The following is a 27,761-nucleotide window of genomic DNA, read 5'->3' as shown; positions in this document are numbered from 1 at the left end:
CGTGACCCTCATGTGGAGGATAAAGCAGTAGAAGATGGATGTTTGTTGTACGAAACAGTGACTGTTTTGGTGTGCAATGCAGATAAAAGGCCTGGGAATCTTTTTTAAAAAGTCCCTTTTTTTGAAAAAAAAAAAAAAAAAAAAAAAGTACAGCCAACATTATCAGAAAGTGCAGAACCTGAACTTGGCCAAATCCTGCAAAATATAAATGAGGACTGTGGTGCTGTGTTGTTTTGATAAGCGTGTTCTTGGAGCTGCCATGATGTTTTGGCCCTCATCAGTGAAGACTTGAAAAAAACGACATAAAAGCGTTTTAAACATTGGCAGTATATTTCAGGGTTATATATATATATATATATATATATATATATGTGTGGTATATATAAAGGAGATTGTCATTTAAATGAACTTTGCTAATTCAATTAGAACTTTTGATGTTGCACAGTGCACATCCTTTTTCCCACAGTGTTTTATCTTCTAGCTGGAAATGACATTAAGGATAATCTGTGATTATATGCTTGCCATATGTTGCTTTATGCCGGAGGAATACAAATGACTGTGCGGCATGCCGCTCTGAAGGAAAGAAACATTTTTTTTTATGATAAATGTAGTGAACAAGTAAATAAAAACCTGAATGGTTGAAGCCAGGACAGTGTCTGCTTTTAGAATTGTATGAACTTCTCAAGGGTCCTCATCTTTTTATGCCCACGACGACACTGTGTCTATACCTATTTTCCTTTGACTACGTACAATATCGAGGAGTAACTTGTAAATAAACTCGTCTTTTCTAGTTTAACGAATCCTTCTGCTCTTTATTTGGCAACAATGATCCTCTGACCTTGAAGAACGGAATGATGCGTGGCATGAAAGGTGGGCAATTAGAGAGATTTTCTTTCTTGCCACATGAGAGTCTCTTATTTAACAAACACAGTAAAAATGGTACAATTTGTTGCACAATTCTTTTGCTAAAGGACGATCACACAGTGTGCCAGGAACAAGGCCACCCCTTTAATCAGGAAGATTATGGATGCATTCAGGCCCACATTGTGCGTATTTCGCGACGGTGAAAGCAACAATGAGTGCACAGAGGGGAGGGATGAGCAGGGATGCTCTGTCACAGAAACATTTAAGCCTTTCAGAAGAGAATATAGAGTCTGAACCTGCTGTCCTTCTTCAAAACACGAACACTACAGCGTCTGATGTATGAAATCAGATGGAGAGCGGAGGAGACAGTTGGGCGACGGAGATAAACTGAAAGAAGAAACAGATTCTGCTTGTCTCGCTGTGGCCGTGTGATGGACTGGCGACCTGTCCAGGGTGTGACCTTTTGCCCTATTTCAGCTGGGATTGGCCATCAGCGCCTCCCGGTGACCCTCATGTGGAGGATAAAGTGGTAGAAGATGAGTGAGTGAGAAACAGATTCTGTGTTCCTCGTGTTTTACTTTAGCCAACAGGACAATCATTGGCTTTTTGAGGATCCTCTGGCGTGTGTGTGTGATCTGTGCTGTTACTGACAGGACAGCCATGAAGTCTCACGACAACCTGGAATGAACACTTTCATTATCAAGCTGAAACAAATTATTCAAGATCTTAATGTGCCTTTGTAATTCATATTTTGTAGCATTTTTTAGCACCATGAGTCCGTCCATCCATCGTTTTTATCATTTCGGGGGAACCAATTTCAATCTTAGATGTGTTTCTTCACACTGCTTGAAACAATTCCGATTAGAAATCACAATGCAATACAATTATGACATGCAGGAGTTATTTTTTTCCAGATATAGTAGTTGAAGAAGTTTTGCTTTTGCCTCTTTTGTGAACAAATATTGTTGCTTGTGCTCCAATATGTGCAAAAGCACTTTGTCTGGCCCTTTTAAGATTAGCCCTTAGAACTCAGAGCATATCGGCTGCTTTTTCCCATGACTATGTTAAAACATACAGTTTATACAGAGGCTATAAGAATGTGCAATATAGAGCGTCTTATATAATTTTTTTCAAGCACAAACTACGCAGCCTGATTGAACACATGCTTTCATTTTCGCCAACTATATAAACAAACCTGAGCAAAAAGTACTCAAAATGTCACATTTGAGAGTACACTTAGCTCGTTTTATGAACAAAAATAAAATTAAAAAACGGTCTTCTGCACAATTATTGCTACTTTCGATCACTGCTAAAAAATGTGATATAAAATAATCACAGATTTAACTCAACAACACATAAGAAGAAGGCTTTTAAAGGCTGAATAAGTGACCTATAAACACACACCTCCAGGATGTCCATATAAGGAGTTGTGCATGATTCCCACGGCAATATCAGATCCGTGCTGCATAGGCACTAAGGGTTATTATAAGTCTAAAAGTCCAGACAGACATTTTGAGGCTTAGGTGTTAAAGGGTTAAGTGGGATTTGAACAGAGAACCTTCCAGCTGCGAGGCCACAGTGCTAACCACTGCACATAATGTCCCTGTTATGTCTCTGATACTGTACAGCATATATTAATCATTGCACTGTTAAAGTTTACTCACGGCCTGATCATTGTTAAATATGTTGACAGACAGTCGACTCCTTCATATGGTGGCCTCAGGCCTCAGACATAATAAAGCCAAAATACCTTGAGAGCAAGTGCGAGGCCGAGGCCGACAGAAAAGAGGTGTTGTAGAAGAAATGCAGCGTACATACAGGTGTTCTGTGTGTGTGTGTGTGTGTGTGCTGCTGTCTGGATGTAGGCCCGTGTGTGTGTCACCTTCCCAGCACAAGTGCCCTAGTCCCTAATGATGGCGGTGTGCAGCGAGCTAACTACCCTCACAGTGGAGCGAGCCCCCAGGCTAGTGCCACATCTCTCCATCAAGGTCTGCCTTCATCCTGCTTTACACTGGCCCTTTCCAAAGACACACACACACACACACACACACACACGCACGCAGACACAGAAAGAGAGAGAGAGAGAGAGCGCCAATGACAAATAATTCATATTATGGCCTGCCTGAAAGTTTGCCACACTACCTCATTAAGCAGCCTATTGTAACTGGCTGACATTCTCTCAGCATAATAACACACCTTGGTCGGGGCTGTTTTTGATGTGACATCTCACTAGAGGGAAACAGAAATAAATAAAGAAATAATAATAATAATATATATATATATATATATATATATATATATATATATATATATATATAAAAAACACCCAGTTGTGCTGTGTTGCTTTTCACCTTCGGAACTCTCAAGGTGATGCAACTTTAGCTGCCAGATATCAACAATGGATCCCCGTTGTTTCTTGCTGCGGTACAAGGTCCAGCAATGACATATCAAATGAAATGACAGGAAATGCGGTTGTTTGTGTCGTTCGCACAGGAGGGGTGAACAAATTGCTTTTTACTCTTTCCATACATTGCAGCGAACAGGGATATAATGTGACAAGGACAGGGATGATTCTCGCATATCGTCAGTTTTGTGAACTTGACGACTAAATAAATTAAAAAGGCAAGGTCTCAGCCGTTTGTGGAGAGCGAGTGATAACGGTTGATTTATAAATGTATAAAACAGGTGGACATAACCTGAACCAACATTGGGACTTGACGTTAAGCTGCAGGCTAAAAGTAAACACCTTTTTGTTGTTGTTGTTGTATTTAGATGCATTTAGAAGCATGACGTGGAATCCAAGGTTCCTTTTTTTTCATTTTTTTTTCCATAAAATATGGCTTACTGATAATCACACAGCAACGTCACATTGTATGTTGTGTGTCACAGAGAGAGAGCGAGAGAGAGAGGACATTCAGGGAAATGGACGTGTAACTCTCCACACATCTAATGTGAATAAATGCTTTCCTCACACACGAGGGAGAAAAGACGTCGACACAATGTGGCTCAATCCAAACCTACATATTGACTTTGATCTCCCACTTAAGGCTGCATTGATTTTTCTTTTCCTCTCAGCCACACAGTCCACTGCACTGCTTCTGACACACAAATGAAAAATTAGTCCATTTAATTTCACCTGCAAACATATCGCAGTAGAGTAGAGAGGCAGGAGAAGGTGTGTGTGTGGGGGGTACAGGGTTTGGGGTGTTTGGCTTGATGAGTGTGTGTGTATAGGGGGTAAGTGAATATGCTTCTTTGATGTGCTCCATATTTCCTCACATTGGCAGCAAATGGCAACAGTGTGGGATATTTTTTTTTCCTGTGTGGCAATCAGTTAGTTCAGAGGCGCTGAGCTCCTGGCGAGCCTACAAGGCATGTGGCTAGGTGCTCTCTGTCCTGGGGGCGAGACAGGCAGAGCTCTGACTTTTTCGGGGCATCAACGAGGCATGGGAGAGGAGGAAGAGGAAACTTTCTGAGCAAAGTAAAAGTGTGGGGGGGGGTGGGAGGCAAGCGAGGCAGACTTGAAGTTAAAGCCCTGACAAGCACTTCAATATTCACTTCAGTCTGGACAAGTATGCCAAACATGGCTTTCGCATAAACACACAGCACTTCAGACGCAGACGTGGAAATGAAGATGAAGCTGTTCCAATAACAAAAGGGGAAAATGAGAGGAGGATGGAAGGTGAACCCCCCCCAAACATGAGGAAAGATGGAAGACAATCCCCTGCTAAGTTGGATTGTGTGGCTGTCTTCCGTCTCCCTCGGCAGATAGCAGGAATGATAGTGGAGTTTGTTCCAGCCTCTCATAATGAAGTCCAGATGCATAAAGTCAGCTCTGCTCCTCATCATCACTGGCTGTGACCTTGGGAAATCTACCTCAGCTGTGGGCTCGTTCTCATATTTACAGAACAGTGCAGAAACACAGCAACCAAACTCACTGTCAGGGGATTAGGAGCAGACAATTCCAGGGGAAACTAACGTCTTTTCCAAATGGCTGCATCTCTGTCCTCTGGTAGTCTTGAATTAATGGAGTGGCTTTTGTCCTCCTTGTCTTCATCGCTCCTCTTCCTAAGTGAGACGTGTTGCTGTCGAGCTGGCCCTGACGACTCCTGAGTTATAACACGCCACTGCCAATGAGGGAAGTTGACACAAAGATCCTTTTTGTGTTCTCAGTCACGTGAACAATCGGCTGCCATCTATAAAACACAGACACAGAGAGGTCAAGAGGACACGCAGGAAAGGGACAGAACAATAACTGATTTTGTAAAAGTTTAATCAAATAGCTTCAGGACATCTTTGGTTTAAAACCAATTATTATTCAACCATGTAAAAAAAAAAAATCAGATTATACACTAATATTATAACCACTAAATCTAAACATACTGTCACACCAGAAATGGCAGGCACATGCAGTACTACATGTGTTCATGTAGTATAATTGCTGGAACACAACTTTATTTGATCTTGTATTCAGTGTAGTTATATTAAACCTATCGATTCCCTGAATGTCATTTTTTTACTACTTTAAAAACTTATGTATTTAATTTACACAAACTATTCCAAACGAATCAATCTTATAGTAGAACACAACGGGTTCATGTTCAAGATGTTTTAAAAAAAATGCATGTACTTTATAGATACTCACATCATCACTGCACATTTTTAAGGAGCCTTTTACAAAATCAGGCCATGGGTCATATTTGCATAAATGTATGTTAATATGCACAATAATACAAAAATGAATTAATTAATTTCAGAGCATATACTGGTGTACTACTACAAACTACTACACACAATAAAGGCTGTTGAATTGGCTGAAAGAAAGATCCACAGAAGAAAAAATGCTGTCTGACAGATGACTATCGATGTAAGGAGAGTAACGGTATGTATGGTTAGGTACAAGCCTGAATAATAATAAATATATATATATATATATATATATATATATAAATCACTGGGTGGTTATACAATATCCTTTAAAACTTGACAAGCTCAGAAAATAAAACCTCAAATCCTCATCCAATTTGCCTGCAGGCTCCTGAATATAAACCCGTGTTTGTGTAAAATTCAAGTCTCAATCACTTTACCTGAGTGTATATTTAACAAGTTTGTTTCTTGCCGAGGTTGACAATGAGAGCGCACTGTGTTTTTATACTGTATATTACTTTTTATTATCCTCTTTTGAGAAGATTAGAAAGCACACGACGCACTGATGTGACTGAGAATAGCAGGTGAAAAAAAAAAACAAACCCTCCTCAGTCAAGTGAAATGTGTCGTAACTTCAGTGGCGCGCTCGCTCGACGCATGAAAGAAAAGTGGTGTAAAAGTGTGACGGCGAGTCTCGTCGTGTAGACACAATTACAGAGCCGAGGATACGCTGTGAGCATGGGATGTAAGACTAGAGGAGCCATTTTAAAGGAGATTAGTGCTGACACCTCCCCGTGTCTCAGCGCGCAGTGATCACACTGCACCGGCTCCTGTGTGTGGGAGGCCTTTTGTCACTTGCACCATTCAAAGTGGGATAGAGGGAAAACGAGCGATGGGATGACACCCAGGCGCCTCCCGATAGATCAAAACCAAACTAATAAGCCAGGATGCTCAAATTAACAATGAGGCCTCTTGTGTTAACTCGGCTGCTTGACTCCCTCAGCCGTGGCACATCAACTGCACATTTAAATCCGTATGAGGACGAGACTTTGGAAATAATGACTGCACTCAGTGTCGTGGTAAAAAGGAATTTGGGTGAAAAGGATGTAATCAAAGGTGCTTTCTGTCAACATACCTCCATGCTTAGATAGAACGTGGATATGTGCAACGCCTCTTAGCACGTAACTGCAACACAGAGCAGTTGAGAACAGGAGAAGTATAGTCGTAGTTCAGCTAAGGCGGAGGCCTATTAAGAGGCCAGTCATCCACTTAGAGGACCTTGGAATAAAGCACACGAGGCAGCTCCTTTTGTAACAATAATCCATCTCCATTCTCCCCCTGAAGAGGCTTGTTGAAAATTAATTTGGGCTGGTCAACAGTCAATAACACGGTCCCTGGAGACACAGTTTAACCCCCATCCTGCACACACACACACACACACACACACACACACACACACACACACACACACACACACACACACACACACACACACACACACACACACACACACACACACACACACACACACATAAATCCGCATTCCACTCAGCTGCCTCTCAATAGTGAAAGGAAATTATTATTGACCAATTTCAGAGCTTAATGTGCCTACGTTTCACCCTCAGGGCAGCACTCTCACCTCCTCCACCCACTTTCATCGTCTCGTCCTCTCGTCTTTTATTCATATTGCACCAACACGAGACGTTTTCAGTGACTTAAGAATAGACGGCGATTGAGGACCGTGACATGTGTCTGACTTACAGCAGACCAACATGATGAGAGAGACATGAAAGATACACCAACAAAAAATGCCTCTATTGGATACTAAGTATACGTTGGGTTTTTAAAAACTGGGTATTTAAACCCAGTTTAAAGGCTCGACATGTAAGAAATATATATAACATAATGATGAATCCATCAAAGAGGAAAACGTTTTTTCAATACGAAGGAAACGTATTGAAAAAATGTAAACAATGTTGTCGGCGGTATTCGGAAAATACATTTGTTGTTTTTAGTCTGTTAGCACCATGACCCACCTCAAAAAAGTGCAATTAATAGCACTTCGAACAGAGGACCTAAAAAACCTTGGTACCCTTTTCAAAAATGTCTCAACCAGCGAAAAGCGCAGAGCAAGTGTGCAACAGACATGCGGGTGTGGATGTTTTTGTGTGTCAAGACTTTCAATCAACATATATTTGCATTGAATTAACACCATCAATCCCAAGTTCTGAAGCTTCAAGATTGTTGAAGTATGATCTGTTTCATTTTCCCTTTTGTTAAGCTGATAAATAATGTAAGTGATGAAGTGTTGGTGGTTTTGTTGAGAAGTCATCTGTACAGAAAACCTGAAGGAAAACAACAACATTGACCTGGAGTCCTTAAGACCACTTGTTATACTCCTGTATATTCATTTTAGATCACACACCTGACAATGCTGCTGTCAGCGATGCGTTCAAGCCAGTCACTGTACAGACAGTGTTTGACATTACACGCTGTTTCAAATCTCCTGCTGGAAAAGTTCACCAGATATTGTTTTTTAGAGGAGTCAGCTATTTTCAGAGCTCAAGTTCAGTGTTTGCAGACACAGGCATGAGGCAATTTCTGCCAGGGAAAACACAAGAGCTCTGTCCAGTGTGTGTGTGTGTGTGTGCAGACATTGAGATTCATCCCTTAGGGTCACCTTAAAAAAACACACACACGGTGCTGTCCAGTGACAGACTGAGGCAACAGCCAGTAAACGTGTTGCAACTCCCTTGAACAAATTTGGGACTCTTACATCAGAACATTTTCTTATACTATTATCTTTTCCTAGACAGAAAATGAGAAAAACCCCTACTGACTTATTAAATGTCAAAGTGGATGACACTTAATTTAAATAGATCATAGTATTATTAAAAGAAAACGCTGCCCCGTCAACAGGAGCATATGTTACACTTGTACTTTTGCACTTACTGTACTTATTTACATGTCTACAGACATGTTTATCAAAATGATTGAAATGAGAGTAAAGAAACAATATAACTTTCAACATTTGGCATCAAAACTGTTACTGCAATCTCAAATCGAAACACTGCCTGGGCGCGATTGCAAGATTTCCCAATGTACGCAACTGTGCAAAGGTCTTTTTACTTTATTGGAACACATCCAGGAGATATAGGAAAACATAAAATAACAAACATCACAGTGTAAGTTAAGTTAAAGTGCCAAGTATTAAGTGTGACCTATACTGGAACCCTAATTAATGCTGTTTTTCCTGCTATTTCATGTTGAATCTGATCTACTGTGATAAACAAAATAACACAAAAAGCAACCACAAAATCAAAATACACAAATAAAATATCATTCAGAAAAAAGGTATTTTATTTGTTTGAAAGTACACTTTTTATCTGCAATGATGGGCATTTTGCTTGTGCTCCCTGATTTGTTCTTTACCTGTGTTTTGCACAGTCTGGAACTTATAATTCTAAGTATTGTAAAGTTTGTCAGATTATAAATTTTTATTTTGTCGATTGTCGACGGGGAACAATTGGGGAAACGCGTTCCAGACGGACAGTGAGTCCAAGCCTGTGACTACTTCCAGTCCACTGTGCTGTCGCTCCAAAACTCAGTAGCCAATCAGCAGGCAACCTCCTAAGGCCCGCCCATGGCCAGAATCGCTGAATAAAAAAAAAAAGATCTTTGCAAACAAAAAGTCTATTTTCAAACAAATAAAATACAATATTTTTTAATCAAATTTGTTTGCAATTGTGTATTTTGATTTTGTGTTAATGTTGCGTCCTAAAAAGTGCTGTTTGAAAATCTAATGTAATCTTCATTAGTCGAGGAGGAAGTAACTGAAATGTAAGAGATACTGAGTATAAAAATGAAAACAGGAAATTGAGGATGTGCTAAATAACGACGAGATGATTAGAGACAGACACAATAGAAATACTTTTTATGAAATCTTAATGTTTTAAATCTTGTCTTTTGTCCAGGATACCAGGCTGGGATACAAAGACACAGATTTACACACATTTGTCTTTTAGCCATGCTGTGTACTGCTACACAATCATCCTCTCTTATCTTACCTTGTGGAAACAATCAAACTTGAAGTGAACCAGGCATTTGAATTTACCTCTTCAAAGTATGAAAACACTTGTTATTCACCTGAGCTTCTTTGCGTTGTGGGAGAAAATAAAAGCTTCTCTCCAACTCTTTCAGTGCCAACTACTCATAACCAACCCAACGCCCTGGATCTATTGATAACAAGACAGTGCTTCTCCATCTCACCTCCTCAGAGAGGAAAAATACAAGCCCCTGAACGTTTGGTGCTGCTGAGATGTGTGTAGTGGAGCACACATAAGACATTTTGTCAGAGCAAGTGTTGAGGGTTTTGGTGGTGAGTGAAGACACCAGAGGAGAATTGCCCGTATTGAGGTTGAGAAAGAGTGAGCGAGAAAAGAGAGAATGGGGGCTCAACCCCCCCCTCACATCAAAGCTCTTCCCTCCAGCGGTGTCTTGTGATATTTATTTATTGAGATGATTTTGCCAGAAACCCAGTGGCCTGGCTGTGCCCCCCCACTCTTTGATATGTTGCTTGGTTCTTAGCTGGCCGTCCTCAGAGAAAGAGGGGTCACGGGGTCAGCCCAAAGAGACCCCGAGAGGGAAAAAACCTGGCTCACAAAGTACACCTAGAAACACCACACACCATTCCATCTACACGTACACAAACAGCACACCAGATGATGCATAGAGGAAAGCGGGTGGTGGGGGGTGGCAGCAGCAGCATCAGCAGCATCAGCAGCAGCAGCAGTGTTGGAGGTGGTGGGGGATCAAGCATTGATTATTATTATTAAAGGGCCAATGATTTGTTTCCTCCACCGTTTGGAGGAATGAGGCTCACATCTAAATGAATATGAGATTAACACCTGGACGTCATTACAGCACACACTCCTGATTGTCATGTTCACTTCACGCACCACAAGGTGAACACATCGTAAAAACAAGAGAGAGTTTTATTTTTTCCCTTTCATGTGTGTGTGTGTGTGTGTGTGTGTGTGTCTGGTGGACACAGAACAAACAGCCTCGGGGTTCATTCATTTCTCTCATTAAAACGTCCAAATTCAGAACAGGTTGACACCTAGTAACGCGATAAACACACACACACACACACACACACACACACACACACACACACACACACACACACACACACACACACACACACACACACACACACACACACACACACACACACACACACCAGTCACATTACAGCAGGCCTCTTGTAACTAGATGAAGCCACGTTTATGGTTAAAAAAAAAAGTCACATGCTGTTCAGAGGGCTGAGATTAACAGCGGCAGAAAGCCACAGACGAGAGGTGCGGCCCAGTAGAACCATGTGGAAGCCATTTGTTAGCACCTTGTCGTTCATAATAACCTGCTGATGGACCTGGGGAGGCATGTTAATTGTCCGAATAATTTCCGTGGAATTGTAAACCACAGACGGGGCTGCAACAAACAAGCCAGGGAGACTAAATAGTCAGATTATCGACAGTTTCATCACAACATAATATTAAATGATTAATATTCCTATTTTGATCTGTCCATTGTGTATCCCACCTATCACCCCCCGCGACCCTCACGTGGAGGATAAAGCAGTAGAAGATGGATGGATGGATATTCCTATTTCCTTTGGACAACAGTATGATATTTGCCAATAACACATACTCTGCCACGATGATATTCATTCCAATCTGAACCTGTTACATCTGTGTGGACTCACAAAAAGCACTTGTCCAGTGTGTACAATTTAGTGACATCTTATAGTGGCACTGCAAATTTTAATAAATATGAAGTCACTTCCACTCACTCCTCCCTTTTCCAAGAACGTCATCTAACTGTGGTGGCCTTTGCATACCAGAAAAAAAAGATGTTTAATCTTCATTTGAACACAAAACACACACTTTGGCTGATTAGTGCAGTGTTTCTCAACGCTGGTCCTGCTCCAACACACCTGATTCAAATGTCAGCTCTTTACCAAGCTCTGCAGAAGCACTGATAACGACCAGTTTGAATCAGGTGAGTTGGACCAGGGAAACTTCTACAGCATGCAGGTCAGTGGAATCCCTATGTAGGAGACACTGGATTAGTTCATTTGGGCCTATATTTATATTTAAATCTATCTTTATTTTAAATTAATATCAATGTTTTAAAGTGATTATGCACTTAAGCAAACAAAACTAAGGGTTGTATATTCAATTTCTTCCTAAATGTTACACATGAACAACAACCTTAAATCTCAAAAACAAGGGTGTATCAACAACACTTTTGCATCATTAATCAACAGCTAATATTAATGGGAAGTCAGGGGGGTGTACCATTTCACTGTCTGGCTCCAAGCGTGTGCCAACATGTCTGTTACTTGGTCAAGTTCAAAAGTCAGATTTATGGGGGGAAAGAAAATAAAATGGAGACAAAAATGACAGTGGAATCCATGCATACTGATGTTTTTTATGATTTATTTTGGCAGTCACTAACTCATGAGTAAGTACAGAGGAGCCATGTCGATGGCCCCCGTGTCACATTTGTCCACAGAGAATTCGCCAAGTGGAGCGGGCAGCTACCACAGGTTGTAATTTCAGCCACAGGGGACGGCATGCTCATCTTTTCTGCGTGACACATCTCCGACATAATGCATTGTCAAATAATTCTTAATACGGCGAGTGTGACACGATGGCCGCATTCTCAATATTCAGATTTGCTCTGGCTCATAAACTCAGCTGCCACTGCGTGCCGTCGGCCCATCAATCAAGACGTCTCCTCCCCCCGTCTCCTCCCCCCCGTCTCCTCCGACTCTTCTTCACCTGTCAGCGCATTTGAATATAAGGTGGCGCTTGGATGGCTTCCTCAAAATCAGCCTTCTGGGAGTACAAGGCCTTGGCAAAGCTGTTTACACGTGTAAGACTTTTGATTGAGGAATATGCAGAGCTCTGCTGTGCCAGCAGACGCCACAAACCCTCTCACCCCAGTCAAAAGTGCTTCTCCTGATTTATTTACACGCGATGGCATCATCTTGTTTTTCTTCAAGTCAATGAATTTCAGTATTTGCCTCTGTTGTTGAAACTCCTTGTTTGGAGAGGGTTTTACACAATTCCTTGGCAAACACGAAGGGCTCAGCATGAAAGCCTTGACAATGTTTACACTGGTTTGATGATGAGAACAAAAACTGACGGGGGAATATCAAGGCGTGACAATCGCCGTCCATCTTTCTTAGTCTCTCCTTCAATAACTCTCTGCTTAGACACCTGCTATAATTGAAGTTGTGTAAACAATAATCCATTTACAAGCAGGAAGGGCCATTTAACACAGAGTGATTGTCTGTGTGTAAGGGTAAACTAACAAGAGCGCCACTGCATCTGTCATGGCTTGGACCCCTGCTAGATGAAGATGGATGGGGGAGTGGAGAGGAGGGAAGGGGCCGAGGGACTGGGACAGGCAGCAAAGAGCAGCGTCAACTGCTCTCCCTCCTCATGCATTAAATTCAAACAAGGTTGGCGTTTAAAAAAAAAAAAGAAAAAACTCCTGCTGATCAATTGTAAAAGGAGGGGGGATGGGCATGCACGGTTCTGGTTTGACATACACGATCAGCACATCAGGCCAAATGATGTCATCCATCAGGATGGACACTGCAATTTACCATCTATTTCCTCATCAATCAAACTGGAGCATTTGTATGAGGGGGTGGGGCATGTTTATGTATGTGTGTCTTCTGGAGACAGAGAGGCTTTGGCAATCTCCAGACCTTTACCTGAAGGGCATTAAGTGGCATCAACAGAGTGCGGTAATCCGCACCACTGCACCTTTATCCATGAGTGAGACTCACAATCTCTTTAATTGGAATGAAATGTTACGGATTCATTTTTTTTTCACCTGGAAAATTCCAGGTGTTTAAAATGAGATACTAAAATATAAACTATAAGCAAAAGAAGTCAGAATTGGGGATTTTATCGGGTTTGCACGCTTGTCTTTGCAGCAAGAAGACCTGGGTTTGTGACCTGGTCTGAGCCTTTCTGCATGGCGTTTGCATGTTCTCCTCGTGTGTGAGTGGGTTTCCTCCAGGTTCTTCGGCTTTCTCCGACTGTCCAAAACATGCAATATGGGGATTAGGTAAATTGGAGTCCTGGATCAGTTCTCTGTATTCTTTGTCATCGTCATCCGTGATGAGTCCGACGATGGCGTCAGAGAACTTCTGCAGTTGGAAGGTGGGGGTGTTGTGTTTTAGGTCAGCCATGTACAGGGTGAACAGGAACAAAGGAGCTAAGACTGTTCCCTGTGGAGCCACTGTGCTGTAGACCACCGTATCTGAGACACAGTCCTTAGTCCTCACGTACTGTGGGCAGTTGGTGAGGTAGTGAGGTAGTCCAGTATCCAGGTTGTAAGGTGGTGATCCACTCCAGTGAGTTCCAGGGTGTACCCTGCCTATCACCCTATGTCAGCTGAGATTGCCACAGCACCCACGTGACCCTCATGTGCAGAATAAAGTGTTAGAAGATGGATGGAAATACAGGGAAGGTCCTTGTGAGCATCCATCCATCTATTTTCTACCGCTTATCCAAGGCCTCAGGGCAGCTTGAGCAGAAGAGAAGCCCAGGCTACTCTCTGTGGTCCAAGCCAACCGAGAGACATGTCTCTCCAGTGAGTCCTGGGTCTTCCCCAGTGCCTCCTCCCAGTGAGACGTGCCTGGAACACCTCACCAGGGAGCCGTCTAGGAGGCATCGTAACCAGGTGCCTGAGCCCAGGTGCCTGAGCCCAGATAACAATGCTTCTCACCCTATCTCTATCCTGATCTCACTGGAGCGCCCTCTTTGGCTCAGGAGTGAGATCCTGCTCCAAGTAGAGTAGTTTTAGTGTCTCTGGGTCTTGTTCATGAGTGAGGGAAGACTGTAGTGGGGTCGACAGATGGATCGGTGTGGCATCTGCAGTAATGTGCGCTACATTTTGAATTCAAAAGTCCAAGCCTCTTTCTCTAGATTAGACAAAGCCACATCTCCAGGAATGCACAATGCTTGTTCACAAAGAGCGTTGGTTTCACACGGATTCACGAGCACTGCGCAGCATCTTTGGTACTTTTCAGTGACACTAACTGTTTTGGGTACTTCAAGTTCAAATGCTGAATAACAACAAACATTCTCAAAAGATCACAAAGACATAAAGTGAACTTACTTGTCCAGTAGAAACAGAGCCACCATGTCATCACTTTGCAGCCCTTTCTGGGTTTTCAGTTGTCGCCACCGTTCAAACGAAGCACAGATGTTCACTCTGTGAACTTTTTCTTGGCAGTAGCTTTCTCAAAAAAACGTTGTCGGCACCTTTTCTGTCATAACTTAACTGTTTTTTTTTTAGCAAGCTAGCATAAGCTCTGGTATTGTCTTCTGAGCATGCCCAAGGGAGTATGGAGGGGCAAATGGCAGTTTGATGGCCGTTCAATAGGATTGGAGAGTGTTTTAACAGATCTGTCTGTTCCACAGCTTTTTAATTTTTGTGACAATGCATTAACTAATTGGTAAAAATCGGGGTGCGATGAGGATTTTGAGCAATGCAGTAAAAAAAGCTCCAGAAAATGATCTCCCACCCTACCTTTGATGGAGACCAGTCCAGTCGATCTAGTTTGAGTACATTCTGGAGACTGTTCCATTTGTCAGTTTTTGTACATAGAACAGAGATTCTTTGTAATTCTGTGAGCGTGTATGATAATGGGTTTTGCTTGGTTCTCATAGAGTAGATACATATGGAGTTTATTACAAAGTACTTTATAGATAAATAAGAGACAGTGTAGCTCTCTTCTGGTATGACCAGTTGTATAATGATGGGTGAGAGACCTGTCACTGGTTATGAAACACATCATCAAGCATATACATGTATTTCATGTCATCATAAACAAAGACAAGTCGAATAAGGTTAATGAAAGAAAAGCAAGATCTGTTCCTGTATAAGAAGCTATTGTTTCTCTGGTGAAGTGAAACAGTCTATATAGTGTCTTCTCTCCCTCAGTAACTTCACATCATTCAGAAGTTAAGCAATGTGCCTTTAGCTCCTGGAAATACTATAATAACCTGTGAATTTCCACCAGATGATGTCCCTGCTGAATTCTACCAAAGAGTTCCCTAAATACATTAAATCCTAACTAAAAATCTATTATCAACAGCTGTTTAGCTGCTCTGCACATCTTCCAGCTTCTGACATGTAGTATTTGGACTGCTGTAAAAAAAAAATCATTCACAATCCTGTTATTATCAGTAAGTACTGCAAGCTTCAAAATGACTCAGATTTTTTAAGGATTAGCTCATGAAACTCCATGGAAATGTCTTGGGGCTGACGCTCTTTACATGTAGAGGTGATAAGTAATCAGTTTATAAATGGGATTAAGATTGCTGGATTATTTTTTTCTCTCTATGGCACTCTGTGATTGCGGAAATTGCTGATTAACAGTTTTCCTCCTTTAAAATGCCATGTTGGTATATTTTCAGCACATTTTCAGTGTTATCTTTGGAAGCAAACGTTCAAAGTGGATAATCCTGTAGATATTAAGTGTTGGGTATTAATTAAATATCTAATTTTTCATGTATATGTGCTTTATACTGACCCTGTGTTTTATGTTCTGCATCACAGAGTGATATTTGATCTGAGACATGCAGGGTGAGTTCTTATGTCTGAGACCCTTTTGGTCATTTCAAAGTCTAGACTGAAGGTCGAGGATGTTAAAAGTAATTTCTGTCTGTATACCATTAAGCTCGGAAACAAATGTGCCCGAGGAGATCGGGGCCTGCTCTCCCAAAAGCAACTCCAGCTCCATGGAATCACCTTTGCCCACTGGCTCACAACAGGAACCTCGCTGATCATGGCAGAAAGACGCCTCTGGGAATCTCAGCAGACAACAGAAAGATTGGCAGGTAGCATGAAATCACAGAGGAAAACATTTAACTTTACTTAAACTGAACATGTTTTTTTAATATGGGCATTAAAATGCTTCAGTGGTTTTTGCCAAGTAGAGTCGCTACAACTGGAGTTTGATCTAAACAGCTGAGACACTTCAGTTTACCCATTTAATAGCAACATATGAACATTGTAGATATAAAAAAATGTTTAGTGACAGCATGACTTGAGTGTAGGGATACAACAATTATTTTATACATTTGTATAATTGATGGTGTCTTTTCTTCACGACAGTAACTAAATATCTTTGGTTTGAGGACGAAACAAACAATTTGTAGATGCAATTATTTTTAAGTTTAGTAAACACAGATCAACAATTTTCACCTTTTCTTGTTATTAAATGAACCCAAAAATGTAATCAATTCACAGAGAAAACAACTGTCAGTTGAGTCACTGATGCAAATATTCATTAGTCATGTAACATAGACAGAGATCCAGAATGTGCATCACAGGTTTCCCTCACTAATCAGGATTGATTGGCTGCAACTGTGTTGTTCTCTGCAGCTGAGGGCAATCTGCTGTGGGAGGTTATAAAGGCAGGTTGGAGTTTCCCCAGCTTAGTGGTTCTTTTGTCTCTGTAGAGTCAACACCTTTGGTCCTCCTGTGTTTTCTGTTATGAGTGGAAAGATGAGTTGAGTGTGTTTCTTTTGTTTCCTCTAGTCCAGTGACTCCTGCTGAGCACTTGGTTCTGGGTCTCGTTTTATACTTCTATCATCTTGATAAAAGCAGTTGATGTCTGTGGGGAGTTGTATTCTCACTGCCACCTTTTAAAAACCAACATGTTTTCTCTGACTGTTTTTGTGTCATGGCAGTGTTTTGTTACACATCATGTTCCACTCTGACCTTGGGGTTTCGGTTCAGGGGCAAAGTCCAATGCAGTTCTGTTCTGTATGTGAGAACAAATGATATGCATGTGCTTCAATTAAAGCTGCAGTAGGGAGGATCAAGAGAAAGTTGATTGTCGAGCTTCATCCTCAGCTCCTTGAATACATTTTTCTTTTAAATGAAGACCCTCTGTCCTGAGTTCCTCTCACCAGTTTGGCACAACCAGCAAGTCAAAATTCACATTTCCAGCTTCATTGTTCAAACTAATATCAAATCGGATTAATAAGTCCAATCAGATTTGCTGGTGATCCTCCACAGGGAAACAGAATCAATCACAGCAAACTTGTGGGTGAAGTTTAGTTCTGGAGCATGACACTCTCCTCCAGTGTTGTTTGATTTTGCTGCGTTTCTGCAGGTTCTATAGGTTCATAATGTCATTAATGGACACACATCAGATATAGATCTGAACTAGGGCCAAATACTGAATTGTGTGACTCCATCTCTGATGACACATCTGACACGTACAGTATTTTGTGTTTATTGTCCATCTCCTTTAAAGTGTAAGCAATTGTCTGATGGTGGAACAGCAGCTTTTCCACTTATAGGATATGGACTATATTTGTAGCTGCGTAGCAGAGCAGCCAATAGGAACCTCCCACTGTCCCTGAACTGCTCTGTGATTAGTCAAAGACTCCAATCAAGGGTGTGTTTTCCCTAAGGCTGGAAAAGGAGTCGAGGACTCGAATCACCTGAGGGTCTTGAGTATCTGGTGTGGTCAGTTGGGGGCCAAAAAAATGTCTGACATCGTAGGAAAAAGCAACTTTTCACTACGGGCGGGAAATATGAGCTAAATCACGACCATGATAAGGCAATAATTGAAATTATATTTTACAGAATTTCAAAGTAAAAGTATTTGTGTTCGGAATGATAATACAAAACAATAAAAACAATTGAATGCAAAATTAATCTATTAATAAAAGCCATACAGAAACATAACTTCATTTTAATTGATGGGCCACGTGTTTGCTGGCTAGGAAGGTGCAGAAGTCTGGAAGTCGGATCACTTCATGATGCTGAAAGGTTATTATGGCGTCAATAACGTCAAAAATGTGTTGCCTAACTGAGCTTTAAATCATTTCAGATGTTTGTTTTAGTAACAAACTGCAATATTTTGTGTTAGGCGCTGGTATTAAAACCTTCTGAAATGACCTGCAACCTTACGAGCAACCCTAAGTTAGTATGTACTTCAGTTTTTACAAGACTTGTTATTTACGGATAATCTGTTTATCTTTACGATCTCACAATCATTATCTGACCTAACCTTCCTGAGCAACCACCACTCTCTCCCTCATCACTTTCCTCCTCTTACATTGTTGAGCTAATGGTCTTCTTCCCTCTGGGGTCGGGTCGGGGGAGGTGGGGGGCGGGGGGGGGGAGACCCGTCTTCCCTGGGACTGGAAAAGATCAAGTTCACCTCATTATTAACCTACACACCCCCTCTGACCTCTGCAGCACCCACCCACCAGGCAGCAACATGTGCATCTCATTGTGGGAGGAATCATTGGCCCCCTTTAACCCCCGGCCTGCCTCGGCTGGCTCACGTGGAGAGCCAGAGCTGATTTATGGGCCTAACAGATGGATCCCCAGTGACTCAGATGCTTTGCAAAATGTGACGCTTGTATAAGGGCTGGCACAAGTGCTTTTTTTGGGGGGGGGGTGATTTAAGTTTTCTTCTGTTTTAAGTCTGACTGGGGATGATGTGATTCTAGCAAATATGGAAAGAGTCATTGTTGTGTTGTGTTTAATGTCACTACTGTAGCAGCAGCAGCAGCAGCTGCAAACACAGAGAACTTAGAACATATGAATTGGATGAATAAATAATTACCCAACACATTTACAGTAAACCTGAGCCAGGTTAAGGTTTCAGCTTTTGAAAGGCAAACTACATATTTCATTTTGAGCATTTTTCTTCACTGAAATAAGGGCTTGGAGATGTTTGATTGAATAATTGAGAAAAATGATGACAGATGGTGAATTTTCAGCAAGGCCAAAGAATGATGCGTCTGAAAGCTAATATAGTATTTGACTTTATCCAGACATTCTTTGGTAATTGTTTAATGAATAGTAAGATCTATTTCTATGCATGGGGAAAATTGGTCTGTTTTGTTTTTGTTTGATCCTTTTAGAAAATCTTAATTATTTTAACTAATATCCACTGAGTGATTCTGTGTGGACTGTAATGGGTGGTGTTTGTGAAACGCAGACATGCTTTGGAAGAGGAGCACAACAGATGAGATACAAAACAGAAGGACAGCGGGTCGGCAGTTTCAGACGAGAATAAATATGCAAAAAGAACAAAACAGTTGAGGTACTGTACAAAACACGCACACTGACACACACAGATTTTCCTTTTCCTCGCTCTCTTTGTCATCCCATCTCAGTGCTAGAAAGTGTGCTGGCATCCACTCGGGCTGGGAGATGTTCTAAGACCTCTTCTTACTTTGTGCCAGCTCTGCTATACCCTAGTGGGTGTGCGTTTAAGTTTCCCCATCTGCTTCTGTTCACATTATCTAGCTCCAGGGCAGGCACCTTGCCTAAAATACACACACACACACACACACACGCGCACACACTCACTCAGAGTTTCATCTTTGTGCTGATGACGCAGTTTTACAGTTGTGTGAAGCCCACACACACGGCATAGCAGGGATGTTTTTTTTATCTTTACCTTCCCTTTCTGTCTTGACAGAACAGGAGAAATCAAGAGGAAGTGCTGGCCTCTGGAGAGCGGAGGCCGCTAACTTCCTCTGAGCGTTCTGATCACTTGGTGCTCATCCCTGGAGGTTAAATCAGCGGTGGAACTCGGAGGACGTTAGGGAGCAAACATCACTGGCAGTTCTGCTGTGAACCAGGGGCCACATTTGCATCAGAGTTCTCCTCTTTTTTTTTTTTTTTTTTTTTTTTTTTAAATACCTTCTTGATTAAATCATATTCTTCAGCACTGTGTTTTAAATGTCTCTGATTATAAATCAGGGGCATTAAGAAAGTGGGTAATAGTTGAGGACAGAGTTAATAACCTCAGTGATTTGTGATGTTAGACTAACAGCAAACGTATGTGACTAAGCAGGGAGCTGGTGTTCCTCAAAGTCAGGGATCCTTCTGCAGTAAAAAGATTCTTCTAAGGCAAAACTCCTTCATTTCTGGGAATCTGGGAATTTCTGGAACATGCAAGGAAGCGTGCATCACTTCCACTCTACAAAACGTGCAGGAGGAAAGGAAAATGACAGATATCTAACAAGTGTATACTTTACAACAAATGTAATTTGTGAAACAACAAAACAAATCATGGCTGCACCTTCCTGAAGGGGGATAATATTTTTCTTTTACTTTCTCATTTAATGTAATATTTATTTTACATATTATTATTGTTATTATTAATAATTGTATTGCCTTAATAAAACAAAACATACCTTTACAATAATTGAGCACTTGTCCACTCTGTTTGTACATTTAAACATTACATGGTGGTTACCGATGCTGGGCTGAGAATACATCGCGCATCCTTGTCAAATCTCAGTGGGGAGGACTTTGTGGAATCCTTCACACTGGATCATTTCTTCAGTGAGGTCTGATGACGTAACATCCTTGACAGTCAGACGTCCCAGCATCCTTCCTTGACTCTGAGAAACGCCGCGCATCCTCCCTCTTTCTCTGCTATGACACGGTGCCATAAAAAGCTGATTGAGCTGTCAGCTCAAGGGCTCAGAGGTCAAACTCATCCTGTCAGGAGCAGCCTGATGGTGAGCCACAGGGAGGGGTCAGAGGCCTGTGACCTGTTGATTGTCCAAAGTATGATAGACTGAGGAGAGGAGGGGGGGAGGCTGCAGTGTGTGGCTCCCATGAGCTCTAAAGGAAATCGGTAGCGACAAGAGGTGACTCGGGGTGGCCGTGCACTTCTATCACCACCTGATGTTCTTTTCTGAGAGTGTGGAGGGAAAAACAGAAGGCTGAATGGGAAAGAAAGAGGGAGGAGGAAACGTGTCCAGCAGGGGGCCCGTTTTTTTCCAGGAATATTTTAGTTCAAAGACTTAGTCAGACATCATTCCGAGTTATTTGAAAATACTTCAGTGGAAGTTAAAAATAAAAGCACCATGAGGTTCCTGGCACAATCACATAGCTGTTATGTAACAAACTTAAAAAAAAAAAAAAATCATTAAATGCCTTGGACCATTTGTGGAAGCATCATCTCACCAAATCCACCTCTGATAACAATAAAAGCACACAAAGTGCTAAGTGCAAAGAGTGCAGTGGAGTGTCAGTCACAACAACGTATTTACTGTTGTCTGTGTGAAAACCACCAGGACCCCGACAGCTCTGCAGCGCCATCAAACAAACGATTATTTCCCCCCACTTTTTTTTAAAAGAAGTGCCTTCGCATACTTTGTTTTCATGTCTCCATGAAAAACCTCGCCATAGGCCCTGCACGTTTCGCGGCCAATGAGATGTTGTGTGTGTATGCGCGCTCGTCTCTATGCCTCCCCTATCCCTCACTGCTTTATGTTTACTTATCTGTTTGCCTTTACTTATTCATATCTGCGTTTTGAGCGCTCGATCCTTTCTTGCCTCTTGATATTTGTCAATATGGGCTTGACCTAAGCAGGCCAAGTCTCCTCTGAAGTGGGAGCTGGCAATAGCCTTGAAAACAGACCTTTAAATTAAACGAGGGAGAACACAGATTGTTGTATAATTCATCTGGACCCCTGCTGAGAATCCTCTGTGCAGTCATGTTACTGTCTAGATTAGAATTTCCTTTTGTTGCCGCCTGTTTGTGTAATACACAATGTGGATCCTGCCAGCCCCAGTAAATTACCTCTTTAAACATTAATTTGCCTTAACCAAGAGGAAGAGGTGGAGAGGGAGTGCAGCCTAGAAAGGGGGGGAAAAAACCTCTTGATTTCACATACAATGAATAAGTTAATAAAAAGATTTTTTTTCCCCTTTCCTGTGCACACATTTTTTTTCCTCTCCACACTTGAAATCATCCTCACCAAATCAAAAAAAAAACTGAGAGAAAAAAAAGAAGGGAGGGAGGGAGAAAGAAAAAGAAAGAACTAGAGTGAGACAGAGAATGTCTGCGTATGCAGAAGTACAACGACAACAAGAAGAAAGAGGAGAGAGCAGTGAAGCCGATTGGAGAGGAGAGAGGAGGCAAGAGAGGGAGGGAGAAGAGAAAAAGAGCCAGATGAGCTCTTGGAATGATGTGCCTCATAGTCCCCGCTTGCGTATCCCAAAATACCTGGTGCTGGAAATGTGAAAGCCAGGCGCACGACGGGCGCCATTCCCCAGAGAGGCTCCGCTGGTATCATTAGCGAGGGAAACGGCGGGCTCAAGTGGCGTACAAACTTCAGCAAAACGTCAAGCGAGAGAAATGTGCACACAGTGCGCCTCTCTTTCCCCACTCCTCTCTCCCTCAGCCTTTTTTCTCACTCTCCCTCTCTCTTTTTTCTTCCTTTTGTGTTGTGTTTCAGATACGACACCACTCTTCTACCAAATTAATATTTCTCAAAATAAAAGCCAGGACAACTTTAAACTAGCGAGGGAAGAAAAGCTGAGACGAAGAGAGGGAGAGAGGGAGGATTTGGTTGGAGTTTTTATGCTTCCTGTGAAGTGGAGTCTCTGTCTTCCTGCTTCTCTCGTTTTTGAGGTCTGCGGTTTTGTCGTCTCTGTCGTGGAGTCAGCTCCATCGAACTGATGAGGTCGTCACAACTGCTTATGAATGCAAAATGAGGAAACACAGCGAGCATCCATGCTGGTAGAGCTACATTTACATAAAGTTAGTATCACAAGCAAAAAAATAAATAAAATCCTCCTCGCCTCGGACAAAGTGTTGTTACATCACTGGACTGCTCTGCCATTTAGAAAACAAATTAAAGCATTAAAGCTGTTCAGTTTCTGCTGCCTCGTCTTCCTCTCTCTGAGGCACAAACTTAGCAGCCTGAGTATTTAATGGTCAGAAATAAAAGTGCTCTTCTGTCATTTGAAATATTGTCTTATAACAGCACACTCAAAACAGTTGAACTGCTTATAACGGCCTCTTAAATGAGATCCCGGTGGCTCACGGCACAGCGACAGTGCACAACTGTAATCAGGAGGGACGGCGGGCGGCCTTCGACGATTGGCTGGCGAACGGAGCCAAATATGTCTTTTCTGCGTGGTGCAGTCTCTCGCAGACATAATTACAAGTTAGATCTAAATAAACAAACAGCTGCTGCCTGACCGGCCCTTCAGGAGCTGTTTGGCGGCTCTCGCTGGTGATGTCTGCCTGTTTTTTTCGCTGCAGCGCTCAGGCACAATCAGAGCACAGGATCTATATAGAGTGTTCTGCACAGACAGCACAACAACTAACCCTGTTATCATGCAAGACCTCACATGCACTGCATACTTCCTAATGACAACTCTGGTAGGAGGATAAATACATATACGGAGCCCATACGTTCAGGCACACATGTAATTTCAGGAGCGACGGCCTATGGAAGTGACAGAGGATTTCTGATGAAACAGAAGGCACAAAAACAGAGAGGCTGCGAATCAAAACTAACAGTTAACCCTTTTTTATTTTAATTGGAACAATTCGGATCGAATCAGCGAGTCACTGAGGCTGACCAAAAGTACCGAGCGGTGCTAAACTCGGAGCGTGCACGGGCCCTTTTTTTTTTGCAGCCGCTATTTTTAAAATGATGAAATGCAGAAAGGGAAAGGAGAAGTTACAAAGAGCAATGTGCTCTGTGGCACACGCAGCACATCCACATTTCAGCACTCTGCCACCTCCGCCGAACATATTTTGCGGTTCACCGCTACAAAACCAGACAAGATACGGAACATGTGCCTCACTGCAGGGAAAATTACAGGTCGTAGGACTATATTGGATGTGTGCGCCGTGAACTTCGGTGAGGTTGCAGTCAGCGGATGACGTGGAGCTAGATGGTCATTAACGGCGGCCACTGTTCAAATTGGCCCAGCACTTAAACAGCTGGAATCTGGGGTAATAAGATCAGGCAGCACGTCTCTCTCAGTCTGAAATCACAGATGAAAAGTGTACATTTCTGAATAATCTACACAACCTAACTGCGTGAGACAACCAAGAAGGTGTTGTGTTTATTGTTTGATGTTTTAAATTGAAAGTATTAAGTAATGCAATAGTTTTCATGTGCTATATTATTTATATTTTAGAAGGTTATTTTTGCAATAAATATCAGAAATGTGCATTTTTGCTCTTGAATGAAGGTGGAAGAAACCAATTAATTGTGGTTAATTAACTGATAAAACAAGCACTTTTATAACAATCTGAGGTATTTATTGTTAAATTTAAATCAGTGTTGGAATTATAACATATGTGAACACACAGTCTGTGTTCAAAATCTGTCTCTTGAAAAATAAGGAAACATTTAAACTGTTGTCAAACTGTGCAGTTAAGGCTAATGACCAACTAAGCAAAGAGAAACAAAAATAAACATGACCACGAGAGAAACTGCTGCTGCTCAGTAAATCCACACGATCTTTGAGGGAAACACAACCTGCAGATGTAAGGTCCCTAAACGAATGCTGCTCTTGTCCAAAAATGTGCCCTTATCCTGACGTATTAGCTGCGTTTGGCTAATTGTCAGTGGTAGGGAAAAACAATTGATATGATTATAGAAACAGAGCTGGATTTGATTAACTTTTTCATGGTGCGGCTTCAAAGGCGCTCGTATCGACTGATACTCCGCCCCAATCTTTCTCCAACTGACTAACCAAGTGTGTGCGATTCTGCAGAGAGCGGCCAGCAACAACATCTGTGAGATGTGTGTTTATTTGTCAGTCTGCTGTTTAGGGAGTGCATTTATCTTCAGACATGTTTCACTCCTTTGGTCTGTCTGATCACACCGTGTGCTTCGATGGCCTGTATCCTGCAGGTAGAATCGTGGTTTTTGTGAGGAGCTGGTGAAAAGGTTAGCGCAGCAGCAGCAGCAGCAGCGGCAACCCACACATGATGAGAGAGGCGGCTTGTTTTAGGGAAAAAAGGAACAAAAATGCAAGCTATAAATTGACTGCCCTAATAGATAAAGCTGTAGTGCGTAACTTCTGGTGTTTTCTTTGATTTTGCCTCAGAAATGATGTAACATTACTTCCTTCATCTAAAAACAGTCTCTGTCAAGCATTACATTCAGACCTGTCTGAGGGGAGCGTTTGTGTGTATACAGCAGCAGCACAGGGGATCACTAGTGGGTTTTTTTGAGCAGTAGAGTTCACTTCTGAAAACTTTTCCTCACTTTTTCAGTCAACTGACATTGTTGTGGTCATTTTCACTTCACCAGCACAATGTTTCTGTTGCTTCTGTGTCTATTTCGGAGTGAAATCACTTCCTGTGTGATGATCATTCTGAGAAGTTATGTAAAGATTATTGGCTTATTAGCCACTGTGTCATCTCATTTGACAATGCAAGAGACATTTGCACTAAATACATCTATGAGCAAGAATACAAACATGTGTTCTGGTTCCTTTAAATGACAAACAAAGTCTGAAAAATAACCAATAATGTGAATTCAGTGAGTGTCCCAAGCAGCGTTCAAAGGTCACCGTCCTTTTATAGACTGTGCTACATGGCCCCATGCGGAAGCATGAGTCATTGATAGCCGTTCTAGAAGAGCTAATGTGCTGATAACACGTTACATTTGAAGGTTTCAGAGCTTTGAAACAGAAAAGGGATGAGGTGTGGGAATCCAATCCATTAGATAAAGCCAACAGTAATAGGTATCCCATATCAAAGGGATATAGTTTAAACTGCAGGGGCTTTGGATGCGCTCATTGCTAAATTTTTATTGTTTTAAGTGGAGCTTTACGCACAGGAGGTGATATCAACGTGCTAACAAAACCCCTTTCAACACCATTGGGCTTTGCATGACATCAAATGTGTCTATTAGCCAACCTCTTGACAAGCCAAGGTGATTCATCTCTACTGTGCTGCATGGTAAGTGTGTGTGTGTGAGGGAGAGAGAGTGTGTGTGTGTGGATGTCTTCATTTCATATACTCATTTAAAAGTAGCTTTTTTTTCAACAAACCAAACAATGAAAGCACTATTTAAACAACCCTGTTAAAGGGATTGTCATACTCTTTTCCTTTCTTTCAAACTGGTTCCCAAAATGTTCCTTTTCCTTTTTAACCACTGCATAATTAAAACAAACAACAAATGAAAAAGAAAAATTCAAATTTTAACTGAAAATCCTGAAAGACAAAACCTAATTTCTTCTCCTCAGAAGGACAGACTTGGCACTGGCTTTTGACAATAAACTGTGAGGATTGAATCTCCTTGTGTGTGAGTTTGTTGTGAAAAAAAGAAAAGAAAAGTTAAGCGTCATATGCTGACAGCTCACCAGATTCCTGAATACTGGCGGCTAAACCCAATGTCACTCTGAAAAACAACGAGAGGGCCCAAAATCAAAGTCCCTTCAGCTCAATCACTCTGGCTGCCTCTCCCAAACACTAATAATCACTTTCCTCCTTTCCTTTTTTCTCCCTTGTGTGAAACATCACATTGCCTTTGATTGGGCTTTTTAAATGATTAGCTCACCACCTCGGCAAAGACGGCTGGCAGTGGCGCCGGGGAGATGGGGAGCGCGAGCCTCCCGCTGTGTGCACCGAGATGCGTGATGTAGAGATGAGACTCGGACCCCCCTGTCACATCACAGGAAAATGGCGTCCAATAAACACTCACTATGGCCACGTCTCTCCTGCACAGTTTGTCTCACTTAGCGACACGCGTTCACTTAGTATTGTTGTTCCCTGGAGGCTTGTTTTTATGAAAGGGAGTTGGAAGGGAGGTTGCTCTGATTTGGAAGATGTAACCTAAACTCGGGTTTGTTTTTGTTGTGTGGCTACTTGTGGTGGTTTGCGGCATGCAAATGTGGGTGAAGGTCTGACGCTACAGCGACAACATAAGAATAGAATAAAACGCAGCGTTTCCTGTGCATGAACCACATACAACACGAATGTTATTCTTTCATGAGACGATTCTGCTCATAATGTCTGTGTCAGAAACTTATTATCACATGAGTGACAATACCTTCACATACGGTACATTTGCAGTAAAATTACAACAATGCAGCCTTGATCTTTGGCTATTAGAGAAAGAGGTGAACTGTTGTGGCTTCAGTTCCTGAAAGCAAACCAGTCGACAGATATTTGGATCACAAATATGGAGCTGATGCCATTTTTTCTCACTCAAGGGACACAACTTTGCTCCTAGCGACTTCAAGGAATATGAGAGAGAGAGAGATGTGACCATCATCCCCAAGTTAATTTATCTTCAGTCATCAGAGCTCAGGGCGTCCATTGTGCAATCAGTAAAAAAAGACAAAGAAATACTACAGAAACAATAATAAAAAAAAAGTGTTTTTATTTTTTTTATATAATG

At 41.8% G+C, this 27,761-nt stretch overlaps 1 protein-coding gene across 1 annotated transcript in view; it reads left to right on the top strand.

Moving 5' to 3' along the window:
• Positions 1–14,043: 14,043 nt before the first annotated feature.
• Positions 14,044–27,761, top strand: part of crygmxl2 (crystallin, gamma MX, like 2) — a gene marked incomplete at both ends in the record, with an annotated part of 40,560 nt that continues 26,842 nt past the window's right edge. Inside the window, one exon of the mRNA XM_083903534.1 lies at positions 14,044–14,291. Within this exon, the coding sequence (XP_083759660.1) occupies positions 14,044–14,291 (248 nt within the window). The remainder of the gene's footprint in view (positions 14,292–27,761) is intronic.

The sequence above is a fragment of the Microchirus variegatus genome (genome assembly GCF_963457635.1).
Source record: "Microchirus variegatus genome assembly, chromosome: 17".
Taxonomy (NCBI): domain Eukaryota; kingdom Metazoa; phylum Chordata; class Actinopteri; order Pleuronectiformes; family Soleidae; genus Microchirus; species Microchirus variegatus.
The sequence above is the reverse complement of the archived record's forward strand: the minus strand, read 5'-3'. Positions and strand labels throughout refer to the sequence as shown.